We start from the raw sequence: 14383 nt of genomic DNA on the forward strand, positions 1-14383 counted from the left end.
CGTGTCGTTCTGCCTCCCGCCACTCCTCTGGGGACCCCGCGTTCTCTCCCGTGTCCGGCTCATGCCTCATCTTGGGCCCCTCCTCCTCTGGGACACCTTCCCCACCTCCTGCCTGCCCTCAGCACCTCCACCCTCCTCTCATGTCCTCTGTAGAGGGGGCACCATACCCTCCCCGGGGGCTGCTGAGAGGGTGTCACAGGCCCAACCTGGTGCAGGTCTGAAGCTCCCAGAAGGTGGGGTGGGGAGGTGGGCTGGCCTGGGTGATGGCGGTTGGGGAGGCGGGCTGGCCTGGGTGACGGAGTCGGGGAGGCGGGCTGGCCTGGGTGACGGGGGTCGGGGAGGCGGGCTGGCCTGGGTGACGGGGGTCGGGGAGGCGGGCTGGCCTGGGTGACGGGGGTCAGGGAGGCGGGCTGGCCTGGGTGACGGGGGTCGGGGAGGTGGGCTGGCCTGGGTGACGGGGTCGGGGAGGCGGGCTGCCTGGGACACTGGGGCAGAACAGGGTCTGGAATCCGGAGCTTGTGCGGCCATGGGGAGCAGGTCGGGGCCAGCACACAGAGCCGGAGCCCCGGTGCATGCGTTTCGGGACTGCTGTGGAGCGTGGCCTGACCGGGTTCTCGCCCGCAGGTGGGGAAACACTACCTGCAGCTCGCCAGCGACGCAGACGAGGAGCTGAACAACTGCACTGCCGTGAGCTGGCTCATCCTCGCCGCGAAGCAGGGCCGGCGTGAGGCGGTGAAGCTTCTCCGCCGGTGCCTGGCGGACAGGAAAGGTGGGCCCGCGGGAGGCTGCGGTGGCTGCCGGGGACACACGGCTTCTTGCTACATCAGCACGTAACAGCAGGGGGAGAATACGAAGCTGGTGGCACTCTTTTTGTTTTATTGGGGTTTTTTTTAACGTTCATTTATTTTTGAGATAGAGAGAGTCAGAGCATGAGTGGGGGAGGAACAGAGAGAGAAGGAGACGCAGAATCGGAAGCAGGCTCCAGGCTCCGAGCTGTCCGCACAGAGCCTGACGGGGGCTCGAACTCACGGACCGCGAGATCATGACCTGAGCCGAAGTCGGAAGCTCAGCCCACTGAGCCACCTGGGCGCCCCTATGGGTTTTTTTTTTAATGTGTGTTTTTGAGTGAGAGAGGGAGACAGTAAGAGTGGGAGGGGCAGAGAGAGAGGAGACACAGAATCCGAAGCTGGCTCCAGGCTCCAGGCTCCGAGCTGTCAGCACATAGCCTGACGGGGAGGCTTGAACCCACGAACTGTGAGGTCATGACCCGAGCCGAAGTCGGACACCCAACCGACTGAGCCACCCAGACGCCCCTGAAGCTGGTGACGCTCTCGAGAAATAAGTGTAAATTCTGTTTCGCCAGTGCTTTTGTCATTTGGACGTTGTTTCCAGAGCATAACACGGGATGTTTAGCCAACAAAGCCACTCATCCTATCTTTAGTGTGTGTAGGTGTCTGTGAGTAGATCCCTTCTGAGTTCGAATCCAGATTGAGGAGTGGATCATAGAGCCATTGGAGAGTCAGCTTCCCTGTGATGCAGCAGGACAATGTGACAGTGGCCGGAGGTCAGGATGGAACTCCCTGGACTGACTTTGCATCCGGTCTGGGCTGAACGGCTGGGAGACCGTGGGCCAGTGAAGATCTGCTCAGATGCATTCATGCCTGGAAGGGAACGGATGTGGAGGGCGGTGGGGGGGGGGGACAGCGAAGCAGAGCCCGGCCACGTGTGGTCGCATATTCCATTATCCTGCCCAAGGGAAATGGCTTGTCCCTGGTGCCATGTGGAGCAGTGTGCTTCTGGGGGCTTCCCATCTCAGAGACAAAGGAACGGGTATGTCATAACGGGTTTTTTTTTTTAAACAAAGTTTCTCCAGATCGTAGAAGTGTTTGATGCTTATCATATAAAACGTGGAATACATAGAAAACAGAAAGATACAAATTACTCATAACTTGGAAACCCAGAAAGAAAACGCTCTGTAGTCTGGTGTATTTTCTTCTGGTTTAATTGTACCGTTTTTAGAATTACATTTTTTATATAGAATCTGCTTTCTTTGGAAATGGGGCTAGTGCCTCTGAAGAGCTGGAATGGTGGCGTTCTGTCAGCCGGGATTTCTCGCCAGCCCACCTTCCCGTTCTGGAACAGGAGGGAGGGCCGGGTGCTGGCCCGAGTCAGTGCGGCCCATGGTCCACGTGGCCCGGAAGAGGGGCTCGAGTCAGGACCCCGGGACCCAGGGCGGGTGCTAGACGGGGCCGGGAGCGGCCTCGCGTGCTCCGCACCCCCACTTTCTCACGTTGGGTGCTTCCTGATCTTGAGAGAAACGTGTGCTCAGGTGGAAAATTTGGAAGATGTGTAAAGGGAGAAAAAACCCGTCTCTCTCTGCAGCGAGTCTCTGTCTCCCTCGGAAAGGCAGCCGTGCGGGGACACAGCTTTCCCGGCCGTCTTAGGAGGGGCAGTGCCCGGGAAGTGCCGTGGACACAGGGGAGTCCCGCTCTTGTACCCAGGCCGGTGACCCTGGTTACGTGTCTCTGACGCCCATGGTTACCTGCCACTCTGTTTGTCTCTGACTCCCTGGCCGCCTGCCCCCCAGGGTCGCCTCCTGCAGGGCCAGGCCGTGCTCTGAGCTGGAAAGTCCGGGACTTGGCCAGATGGCCTTTTTGGTCAAATGTCTGTTTCTGCCCTGGTGACCATAGGTGCCTGCAAAACCTGTCGCCTGAGTCCCCTCCCAAGCCCCCGCAGCAGAGCTGGTCTCGGCCCAGAGCATTGCTAAGGACACCCAGGCGGGCGGGATGAGGCCTTTAATGCATCTTGTCTCCTAGGCATCACTTTCGAGAACGAGCAGGAGGTGAGGCAGCTCTCCTCCGAGACTGACCTGGAGCGGGCCGTGCGCAAGGCGGCCCTGGTCATGTACTGGAAGCTCAACCCCAAGAAGAAGAAGCAGGTGGCTGTGTCAGAGCTGCTGGAGAACGTCGGGCAGGTCAATGAACACGGTACGCGAGCCTCGTGGGGACCAGCCCTTCCCGCGGGCACCTCATGGGCTTCTCTGGAATTCTGGGGGCTTCCCTATGGGGACTCTGGGAGCCTAACTGGGGGCTCCCAGGGACCTTGTCTCGGAGACCTCGTGGGTCTCCTCTAAGTAAGGCTCAGGGAGGGTCCCTCCTGGGGTGCCGTCCTGTTCTTGGGGTCCCCTTCCTAAGCCGTGTCCTGAGCTCTGGAACAGTCGATGGGCTGGGCGCCCACAGGCAGAGCTGTAGATCATGTCATTCTTAGGGTGTCCTGCTCCTCCCGAGGGGACAGAAGCTGGGGGAGAGTAGCAGATGCCGGCAGGGACTCGCGGTTCCAGGGATGTGGGGCCGGCTGTGGCTCTGATGGCCTCCCCGAGGCAGGCCTCATCTCCGGCCTCCACAGCCCCTCCCCCAGTTTCCTGACCCGGCAGCCAGCCAGAAGGACAGATCGGGCATCCCTGGCTGGGTGTGGCCCCTTCGTTTCCCAGGGCCCGACCTGGCTTTTTCCTCTCCCATCAGCTCGAGGAGCACCTGCCTCCCGCTGTTCAGAAAGCTGATTCCTGCCCTTGGGTACACACGACAGGGCCTGGGGCCACCTGCCAGCAGCAGAGAAGGCTGCCCGGTGGACACCTTTGCCCCTTCTCCTGGGGTCTCTGGGCAGGACCCCTGTCTGACTAGACCTCTGGCGACCAGCCCGCTCTCTTGGCTCTCAGCTCTCTCGGTGCCGGGGCCGAGCCGAGGCGTCCGTGAGGCCTGGGGCTTGGGCGGCAGCACCCGGAGAGGCATGCTTGCTGTGACGAGCTCGGGGCTGCCCCCTGGAGCCCCAGGGGCCCTGCAGTGCCGTAGGTCAGCCCCCACCCGCTGCCCCCCCGCCCCGAGGCAGTCCCAGCGTGTCCGGGCCCCTGTGGCCCCCCGTCACTCTCAGTCACAGTGCTTCTCACCTCGTGTTGTCACTGCCTGACCTGACCCTGCGAAGGCACGCCTCGGCGCCTGGCAGGCAGACTGGAGTGCTTGCCAGATTGGGGGCGCGGCAGGTGGTGGATGTTGACAAAGGGGCAGAATTCTTCAGTCCCGGCTCAGCGCTCAGCCATTGAGCAGACTCTTGTGGGGCCCCTTCCAGCACCAGGGCTGGGGAGACCGGGAGAGGCCTGACCTGTGGCCCCAGGCGCTCCGTCTGTTCGGAGAATTGGGGAAATCATGCCAAGGGACGGTGCCAGCAAAGCTTATGCCGACCAGAAACTGCGGTGTGTCCTCTGCCCTGGCTGCATCCGCAGAGGAGGTGGCTGTGCCCCCTGGGTGCCAAGTCGGCCTCGTGGGCAGAGGCTCAGAGGTGGCCCTCACTGTGCCCACCAAGGGCTGCAAGGAGGCCCCAGGCCTTGCAGCCCCCATAGCTCAGGGGCCGGTTTCCGGAGGGCCACAGGGCATGTGGGAACAGTTAGTCCTGTTCTCTGATTTCTCTGTCTGCTCTGTCACTTACAGATGGAGGGGCACAGCCAGGCCCAGTCCCCAAGTCCCTACAGAAGCAGAGGCGGGTGCTGGAGCGCTTGGTTAGCAGCGAATGTGAGTATGGCCTCCAGTCCCGCACCTGTGACAGCTTTGGCCCAGCCGTTAGGCCCCCCAGGCCGGGCACCACCTCCACCCCTTGGGCACCACAGCACATGCCCCAAGGCCTTGGAGGCGGGACGGACTTCTCTTCCCAGCCCATCTGGGGCTGTCAGTGTTCTGGACAGTGGGATCTGGACTCTGCCCAGCAGGAGCGCATGGCCTGGAGGGAAGAGGGACAGGGCACAGAGAGGGCAGTGTGACGGTCCCTGCAGGGCAGAGGGATGGGGAGAAGGTGAGTGCATCTGGGGTGCCTGAGTAAGTCTGCAAGGATGAGGAGGCAGTTAGCCCCTGAAGGGTAAAGGGGAAGGAACCGCACACAATGGCCTGGCGGGGCAGTTGTTGGGGGGCGGGGGCTCCCAGCAGGGAGTGTGGGGGCCCCCCCAGCACGGGCTGCGGGAAGGTCGGGAATGGGGGATTTGGGGCATCCAGTTAGGAGAGGTCCTCAGATGCTCTGTGTGCAGCTGCCCGGCCGGGTGGTGGTGGTCAGAGTTCCCCGGGGCCCAAGTTCCAGGGGAGACAGACGGGAGGGGCCCAGGGGCTGCTCACCACTGACAGGAGGCCTGGGCCCTCCCCCAGCTCGGCCACACACTCTCCTCCTGACCTCAGGCAGGCCTGGCTTTCCTCCCTGGGGCTCAGTTTCCCCTTCTGCACAGTGGTGGTCAGATTAGAGGGCCAAGGGCCCCACCAGCCCTGAGAGCTTCTGTACGGGGGTGGGGGGGGGGCGTGCTTCCCCCCTTCTCACCGTCTGTCTCTGACATGTCATTGGAACTCTGGGGGCGTAGCACATCCTGGGCCTGGCTTCCCCAAGGCCCCGGGGCATGTAGGACCCTGAAGCAGAGAGGAAAGTGTATGGCCGATAGGAACCAGAAGGATGGGAGGTTTTAAGGGGGTTTTTTGTGCAGAGGTGCCGGGAGCCTGTCTGGGGTGAGGCGCGCCTCTGGGCAGAGGTTCGTGAGGGTCAGTTCCTCCCGAAATACGACTGCGGTGTGGCGATCTCGGAAGGTCCCTGCTCAGCTCTGCCTTCTCCACCCTGGGGATTTTATGATTAACGGCTCGGAGCTCTCCTGCAGACCTTGTAACTGCCAGAAGGTCACGGGGTCCCGGGGGAGACCACGTGCTCTGGGCTGGGAGGGATGGGTCTGAGGCCCACCCACGCTGAGAGCTGGGCAGAGACGTGGCCTCTCCAGGCGGGTGTGGACAGTGCCGTCCACGGGTCCCAGCCCTGCCATCAGGCGGCCAGGCCGGCCTCCCCTCTGGCTTGGGCTGCCGGCCCCCCCTCCCCACTGGGACATTCCCAGCAGCTTATGAACATGTGCCTATTCCTCCCACCTCAGAAAATGAAGACGAGACCCTCTCTGGACCCCTCGTGCCCATAGCAGCCACCTGCCCTGTTTCTCTGCTCCCCTTTCTAAGGAAGGTGGAAAGGTGCACATCGGTCCGTTTCTTGGCTCCTCTCCCCACTTCTCCCGGGGCCTTCCGCGCGTCATCCCACCAGAATGGCTCTGTCCAAGTCCTTGGTGACTCATCCTTATGCCCCATTGTGTCCACACTCCACGCCTTGGTGGCCAGTTTCGTGGCATCAGAGGCCACCCATGACCCCAGCCACACAGCCTGGGCCAGGCCACTGGGCCCCATTGTCTCCCCTGCTTGTTCCATGTCGGCTCCAGCCTTACCTGTCCCTGTGTGGGCCCCGCCAAGGCTGCCCCGTCTTGACCCTTACCGCTACCCTGGCTCGTGTTAAGGAACAGCCCCTTGTCTGCGCCCCACCCTCTCCGTGGTGCTCACTGCGTTCCAGACACTGTTTCCTTTGCTCTTGCTGCTATCTGTTGCTCTTTTCTGCGATGGGCTTCTGTCCCCAGTGTCCAGAACGCAGTCCCCGCGTGGGAGGCCTCAGAAGCGCCTGGTGAACGGCAGCCCTGGGGCTGGCGGCCCATTCACGATCGTGATCTCTGTGCCGAGTCACTCACTGCACCTCCCCGGGCTCCCCTCTCTCCCTCTGCCTGGAGGACGGTTCCGGGGGGCAGCCAGTCACGTCTGGCAGCCAGCTGTCTTTAGCATGACCCCACCAGACCAGGAGTCCAGACTTGTGCACACGTTGGGTCCGTGTGCACATACCAGGCCTTCCCAGTGCTTAGCACGGTGCCTGGCACGTAGTAGGTCCTCAGTGGGTGCACGCTGAGTGGAGGGGGGGCAGGTGGCCGTCGCCAGAGCTGGGAGCAGCCAGGGCTGAAGGAGAGGAGGTGGCTGCAGGGCTGGTGGGGGCAGACCCTGGTCTTGAGAGCTGGGCAGCGGGAGGTTCAAGGGAGGAACTGCTGTCCCCAAGGCGAGGAGGCAGGGTGCCTGCTCTCACCCCGGTTGGCCCGTCTGTGCCCGCCTGTCTGTCCAGGACAGAGAGGTTTGTGCCTGGCGTGCTCGGCCTCCCTCCGCCAGGGCCCAGCCACCATCCCCTGCCTTGCCCATCCGTGCGGGGTGACTGTGTGCTCGCGGTGCGGGCGGACCCTGTGCCGTTCTCTCTTGTGCCCCAGCCAAGAGCTACATAGCGCTGGATGACTTCGTGGAGATCACCAAGAAGTATGCCAAGGGCATCATCCCCGCCAACCTGTTCCTGCAGGACGATGACGACGATGAGCTGGTGGGCAGGAGCCCCGAGGACCTGCCCCTGCGCCTGAAGGTGAGTGGGGCCGGAGGCCCAACCAAAGGGCGCTCACCGTGCAGCCTGGTGCCATGCAGGAAGGAACGGGCAGGAGGCCGCTGCGACACGGGAGCCTCCGGGACTGGGCAGCTTGTCTGGGGAGGCGTGCCCCGTAGGGATGGTCCCCATAACTGCATGAGGGTGTGTTCTCGAGAGAGGGGCCTTTCACATGCACTCAGGCTCCAAACCCAGGGACGCAGGTGGGGCGGTCACGCGCGGGTGTGACGGACGAGCACAGATACCCCCCGGGGCCGTTCTCCGCGGAACACCACAGGCAGCAGAGTGGCAGGCTCTGGAGTCCGACTTTCACCGAGACCTTGTCATTTTGAAAAATGATCCGTTTACGGCACGGAATGGAGGTCGGTTTTGCAAAGATGCCTTTCCCCAGACGCAGAGTGCTGGTACTGAGAGACCGTGAGGATCCTGCCGGTCCCTGTTTACCCAGATCCGCGGGGACTCGGGGGAAAGCCAAGTGCAGTGTGGATAGTAGCAAAGAGGCCACTGTGGGCTGGCCGGACGGAAGGGAGACACTCTGGCCCCCGCTGTCGGCCCGCGAGCAGCCGCAGACAGTGAGGAGCAAGCATGGGGCGTACAAATACGTGCAGAAGGCAGGGATGGCGGGCCATGCCCCTTCTGTGACAGCTTTCACTTCCCCGGTCACGCCATTGAGACCACGGTGCAGGCGGTTCCCCAGGTCCGCTCTCTGACTTGCAGAGTCTACCGTGATTCCGCAAGCCTGGCTGCCTGACCCAGCACGAGCGGCTCTGAGCAGACGAATCATCGAGAAGCTCGTGGCGTTAGTCATCCGAGCACCCGTGTGGTGCGAGCCGAGTGGGAACCGGGGTGAATCACCATCAGTGGGGCAGAGGGGCAGGCGACGGCTGGGCCGCCAGCAGGCAGGAGTTGGGGGGACAAGGAAGCGTGGGGAGTCCCCGTGCCGGAGACAGCTTGGTGTAGCACCTGCCAGGAGCCCAGATGCGGAGGCTCAGACCGGGGCGGCCGGCGCGATGGCCGCGCTCGGGACCAACCAGCGAGCTGCGTGAGTCCCCCGAGATCAGGTGCTGTGGCGAGCCACAGGCCAGGATGGCCAAGGAGCTTGACCAAGGGAGGTCACGACTTTATTGAAGGTCCACTCTGACAGGCTGGGGCTGTGTGTTCACAGATGGTTGCTTTCAGTTTCCTTAGAACTGGAGAGAAGGGGGGTGGGGTCCTGGCCGTTGTTCTTGGCCAAGCCGAGGTGCTTCCGAAATGCCAGTGAGGGTCAGAGGTGAAAGGGTGAGTCTGGAGGGCCCGCGGGCAGGCCTGCGCTGTCCCCCCTAATGATGCCTGTTTGCAAAGCAGCCTGGCTGGGACAGTAAATTCTGTCACTCTCAGTGTTGGGAGACGTCTGAGAGTCCTTTCTGGGAAAGAGATTTAAAGTACTCTGACAAGAAGTACACGGGGCTCTGAGTTTCCTTCAGGTTTTGAAACCATCAGAGCACTTGGATGCCTCTATAGTTTGTCTCATTAAAAGTCTTTTGCAAAAGAGACGGTGAATCCTAGCAGGTGTCTCCAAAACTGGAGGCTGTTGCAGCTTTTAATAGCCTTTTGGAGGCAGAGGAAGAGCAGTGTGCTCTGTCTTCTGGCCCCAGCGAGGCGCCTGGTGCCTCCGTGAGCGCATGTGGCCCCCACAGGAAGGCTCCAGACTCCAGGCCCCGGGCTGCGCCGGCCTCTTTTGTGGCAGATGAAACCGTCGTAAGAGTAAATGCAGTAAAATCCACACGGTTTTCACGTCAGTCATCGCGAGGTCCAACGTGTGAACACTCACCGGGGTCTGAGCCTTGCCGTGACCTGCCGGGTCCCAGATGGGCCCCTTGGTTAGCGGCCTGTCGTCACACCCCTGGCCTCTTGGGTCAGCAGAGTGGCCGACGACCTCCGACCTGACCAGAGCGAGCTGTACCTTCCTGTCGTAGAACTGACTCCCTGCTCTGTTTTTTTAAAAATCTGCTTCCTGCTCAAAGAACAGCTTGTTTTAATTTGTTGGACTTTGTCTACAGAAAGGTTTTCTGTTTCCCAATCCAGTGGGTCCCCAAGAGCAGGGTCTGGATGGAAGTGACCGGGGACAGAGTTGGGACCCTTAAAGGGAAGGACTCCCTGGTCCTCGTGGCCTTCAGGCCTCAGCCGACAGAGGCCGGACACCCTGGACAAGCTGGGCATTAGGTTGGAGAAGCTTCATTGTCCTTGAAAGATCCTCTCAACCACTTTGTGTGGCCTCAAGGGCAAAAAACAAAAGGTGTGAGTGGCTCAGAGCCTGGGGGGAGAACTTGAGACCCATCTCAAGGTCCCAGCCGCAGGTCACAGAGAATGGCCACTGACCACAGCGGCCGGGAGACGCCTCTAGTCCGTCTGCCACTAGCTAGCGAGGCCCCCGTCCCCAGGGATCGGCTGCGCCAGCCTTGCCGACACACCTGTCTGCTCGTTCTGAGGCGGTTGACCTCCAGCCAGCCTGGCTCTATGTCAGAGGGCCCCCCCCAGGGGAAGCCCGGAGCACGTGTGTGTCCGCAGATGCCTGTTTGCCCCCTGCCAAGCATCATAAGTAGCCACTGAGACTAATGTTACAGTGCCCAGCACTCGCTGGTGGCCGTCCCCAGTCATGTGTGAGTGTGATGTCTGCTTTCCGGGAAGGTCACTAGCCCCGGGGAGCTGGGGGAGTAGTTAGCTGGGGTACCGATCTGTTCATTTCCTGGCTGGGCTGTCACAGACATGGGAGAAGGAATGTAACCCTTCACACGGGTGTGTCTGTGTGTGTATGTACAGACAGGTGTGGGCATACACACGTTCTTTGAGCCATGGACTCCTGTAGGAGCCCGGGTGCCCCTTCTCTGTGGAACGTGCCCCATGCCGTTGCTTCCAGGGTATTTGGTCACCTGTAGCTGCCAGCCACATCCTGCTGTGATCCCTTGGTTACACTCACTCAGGCTCCCCCTCCGTGGCCAGTCTTCTCCTCCACGCCCCGGCAGGGCAGGCAGAGAGAGCCTGTCCCGAGGGCATGGGCGGAGGCCGTGGGGCCCACCTCACCGGGGCAGTGGTGAGGTGGGCTCTGGGTGGCAGCCGGGCTTCCGTGCCCCCACACGTGGGTGATCTTGTGTGGTCTGGGGTCCACGCCTCTGCCCCTCCAGACACACCCACACCCCTGCCCTCCACACCACACCTCCTGAGCCCTGGCAGGGCCGGGAGCCTCTGGGAGTCCTGCAGAGAAAACCGGGCAGGAGTGGGGTCCAGCCCGCCTCTGCCGTGGTCTCCCCTGCCCTCTCCACTGGGTGCAGATTGCAGAAGTGGCCGTCGGTTACATGTCTGCTCTGAGCGGCGTGGGTGTGTGGAGGTGGGCGGTGGCAGGCGGCTGGTTCTCAGGGTCCCTGCCACTGGCGAGCACCTCTCCTCTGGCCCCTTCCACGTGAGCCCCCATGGTTCCGTTTGCAGGGAGCTCTTTCTGGAGCCCCTACAGCCACCGCGGCTCCTGGGAGTGTTCAGAGCCCTGTGTGGGCTTGAAAGTATCAGTTCCTCTGTCCTCAGTGGGCTGGGGGGCCGAGGCCCAGCAGGGCAGCCCTTGCTGGCGGTGGGGGTGGGGGGGGGGGATCAGGTCACAAGCCCTGGTGCTTTCCCCCAGGGACTCGGGGTCCCATGGGGGACACTGGCTCACAAGAGTCTGGAATCCCTGGCAAAGATTGGCACGAGAGGGGAGCCAGGGGACACGCTCCAGGGGTGCAGAGGACAGGGGCCAGGACGTGCAGGCCTGGGTGGAATTGAGGGAGGGTCTGTATAGACCGCAGGGCATGGGGAGGACATCACCACGTGGAGAGGGTATTCCTGGGGAAGGACCCGCTGGGACGAGGGGCCCAGGGGTGAGCCGTTAGCTTCGCGCAGAGCTCGGGAGGCTGGCTGGCCGGGTCACGGGGACGGCAGTGGGGGCCCTGTCCCCGCTTGCCTCCGATGCCCCGTCTTTGTCTCCGCCCCCCAGGTGGTCAAGTACCCCTTGCACGCCATCATGGAAATCAAGGAGTACCTGATTGACATGGCGTCCCGGGCGGGCATGCACTGGCTGTCCACCATCGTGCCCACCCACCACATCAACGCCCTCATCTTCTTCTTCATCATCAGCAACCTGACCATCGACTTCTTCGCCCTCTTCGTCCCCCTGGTCGTCTTCTACCTGTCCTTCGTCTCCATGGTGATCTGCACCCTCAAGGTTTTCCAGGACAGCAGGGCCTGGGAGAGCTTCCGCAGCCTCACGGGCCTGCTCCTGCGCTTCGAGCCCAACCTGGACGTGGAGCAGGCCGAGGTGAACTTCGGCTGGAACCACCTGGAGCCCTACGTCCACTTCCTGCTGTCCGTCTTCTTCGTCATCTTCTCCTTCCCCGTCGCCAGCAAGGACTTCATCCCCTGCTCCGAGCTGGCCGTGGTGGCCATCTTCTTCACGGCCACCAGCTACATGAGCCTGAGCACCTCGGCCGAGCCCTACACCCGGAGGGCCCTGGTGACGGAGGTGGCCGCTGGCCTCCTCTCCCTCCTGCCCTCCCTGCCCTTCGACTGGCACCACCTGAAGCTCCTGGGCCAGACCTTCGTCACCGTGCCCCTCGGCCACTTGGTCGTCCTGAACATCAGCGTCCCCTGCCTGCTCTACGTCTACCTGCTCTATCTCTTCTTCCGCATGGCGCAGCTGAGGAATTTCAAGGGCACCTACTGCTACCTGGTGCCCTACCTGGTGTGCTTCATGTGGTGCGAACTCTCTGTGGTCATCCTGCTGGAGTCCACCGGCCTGGGGCTGATCCGCGCGAGCATGGGCTACTTCCTCTTCCTGTTCGCCCTCCCGATCCTGGTGGCCGGCCTGGCGCTCATGGGTGTGGTGCAGTTAGCCCGCTGGTTCCTGTCCCTGGAGCTCACCAAGGTCGCCGTCACCCTGGTGATGTGCAGCATCCCCCTGCTGTTCCGCTGGTGGACCAAGGCCAACTTCTCGGTGGTGGGCGTGGTGAAGTCCCTGACGCGGAGTTCCATCGTCAAGCTCATCCTGGTGTGGATCACGGCCATCGTGCTGTTCTGCTGGTTCTACGTGTACCGGTCGGAGGGCATGAAGGTCTACAACTCCACGCTGACCTGGCAGCAGTACGGCTTCCTGTGCGGGCCACGGGCCTGGAAGGAGACCAACATGGCCCGCACCCAGATCCTGTGCAGCCACCTGGAGGGCCACAGGGTCACGTGGACGGGCCGCTTCAAGTACGTGCGCGTGACGGACATCGACAACAGCGCCGAGTCGGCCGTCAACGTGCTGCCGGTCTTCATCGGCGACTGGATGCGCTGCCTGTACGGCGAGGCCTACCCGTCCTGCAGCCCCGGCACGGCGCCCACGGCCGAGGAGGAGCTGTGCCGCCTCAAGCTGCTGGCCAAGCACCGCTGCCACATCAAGAAGTTCGACCGCTACAAGTTCGAGATCACGGTGGGCATGCCGTACAGCGGCGCCAATGGCTCGCGCAGCCCGGAGGAGGATGACGTCACCAAGGACCTCGTGCTGCGGGCCAGCGGCGAGTTCAAGGACGTGCTGCTCAGCCTGCGCCAGGGCAGCCTCATCGAGTTCAGCACCGTCCTGGAGGGCCGCCTGGGCAGCAAGTGGCCCGTCTTCGAGCTCAAGGCCATCCGCTGCCTCAACTGCATGGCCCAGCTCACACCCGCCCGGCGCCACGTGAAGATCGAGCGCGACTGGCGCAACACCGTGCACGGCGCCGTCAAGTTCGCCTTCGACTTCTTCTTCTTCCCGTTCCTGTCCGCGGTGTGAGGGCACGTCCCCGGCCAGGGAGTCTGCGCGTGTCCCCGCCAGGACCTCCAGCTCACGTGTGGCCACCCAGCCAGAGGGCACAGCACTAACACTGAGAGGAAGTGTGTGTGTGTGTGTGTGTGTGTGTGTGTGTGTGTGTGTACGTGCACGCACATGTGCGGATGTGGCACTTGTCACATGCAGCCTGCTCACACCTCCGTGAGCTTCGTCTCTGCCCGCCTGGAACGCGATGACGTTGAAAATTGCATGCCGTCTCGACCCACAGCCCCGACCTTGCGGAGCGAAGCTGATGGGCCCTCCAGCCTGGCAGTTCTGGGCCCTGGAAAGCACATTACAGAGGAAGTCCTTCCCCCTCCCCTCCACTTCCAAGCACCGCCCCCCCCCCCCCCCCCCCCCCCGTTTACTCTCGTGTCGGATTTGTTTTTTTAAAGAACCAAACGCGCTGCTGTGACATTCGGTGATAGGGTTTCTTATTTATTTGGTCACTGCTAAGCCTCGACAGCTGCTTGCCGATCTGGGGCTCACTCGGGTACCGCCTGAGCTCTGTCGCGCCGTCAGGGCCCCGCCCGATTCCCAAGGTCAGAGGCTGGGGGAGGCGGCAGCCCGGGGCCCCACGGGCTTGCCCTGTGGCTCTCCTGTCTAGTGGGCAGTGGGTGAGCTTGTGAGATGCTTGTCTGAATCCACGGCATCAGGAAATGGGAGGAACCTGGGGTGTCCCTTCCTGGTGCTCAGAGAAGCTTCGCCATGTTCAGCACCAGGAGACAGAGTTAGGGTCCCAAGGCAGTCAAAATAAAAGCATTTCATGAAACTCTTTTCTTTGTTTAAAAGAGCTGTTTTCTTGTACATTCGTGAGAACAGGTGTCTACACTTGCACCGAACTAAGTACAGGTGAGTTCCAAAGAGCAGAACGGACGTTCTCAGTAGCCGACGACTCGCCTGCCAGGGCACAAACCCTGGCACCGCCGCTAGGCCGGGGGCCGGTGCAGATGTGGCCGGGGCCGCCCAGCTGTGCACTCGCGCCTTACAGGGTGACACGTGTGCGCAGCCAGAATCGCCCGTGAAACTCCCATCAGTGATCGCATGGCATACACGTGACTCACAGTTTGGGAAGAGCCATCCCGTCGGCAGTAAGTTTGTGACACCGGGTCCGGTATTCAGTGACGCACAATGATCATTCCATAGTCACATAATCAGGGCTTCGGCCGTTTAGGGGTGCTGGAGGAGTGGCTCAGGTCCCCCATTAAACTTCGTGCCCCCTCAGACAGGGACGGGTGTCTG

The 14383-nt window shown here is 62.2% G+C and overlaps 1 protein-coding gene across 1 annotated transcript in view; it reads left to right on the forward strand.

The window, feature by feature from the left end:
• Positions 1 to 13914, forward strand: part of WFS1 (wolframin ER transmembrane glycoprotein) — a 29902-nt gene extending 15988 nt beyond the window's left edge. Inside the window, exons 4-8 of the mRNA XM_086705494.1 lie at positions 625 to 769; positions 2817 to 2987; positions 4482 to 4562; positions 7133 to 7278; positions 11297 to 13914. Coding sequence (XP_086561620.1) covers positions 625 to 769; positions 2817 to 2987; positions 4482 to 4562; positions 7133 to 7278; positions 11297 to 13105 — 2352 coding nt within the window. The 3' untranslated portion in view covers positions 13106 to 13914. The remainder of the gene's footprint in view (positions 1 to 624; positions 770 to 2816; positions 2988 to 4481; positions 4563 to 7132; positions 7279 to 11296) is intronic.
• The last annotated feature ends 469 nt before the right edge of the window (positions 13915 to 14383 follow it).

The sequence above is a fragment of the Puma concolor genome, chromosome B1 (genome assembly GCF_028749965.1).
Source record: "Puma concolor isolate L17-30 chromosome B1, mPumCon1.1.hap2, whole genome shotgun sequence".
NCBI classification, from domain to species: domain Eukaryota; kingdom Metazoa; phylum Chordata; class Mammalia; order Carnivora; family Felidae; genus Puma; species Puma concolor.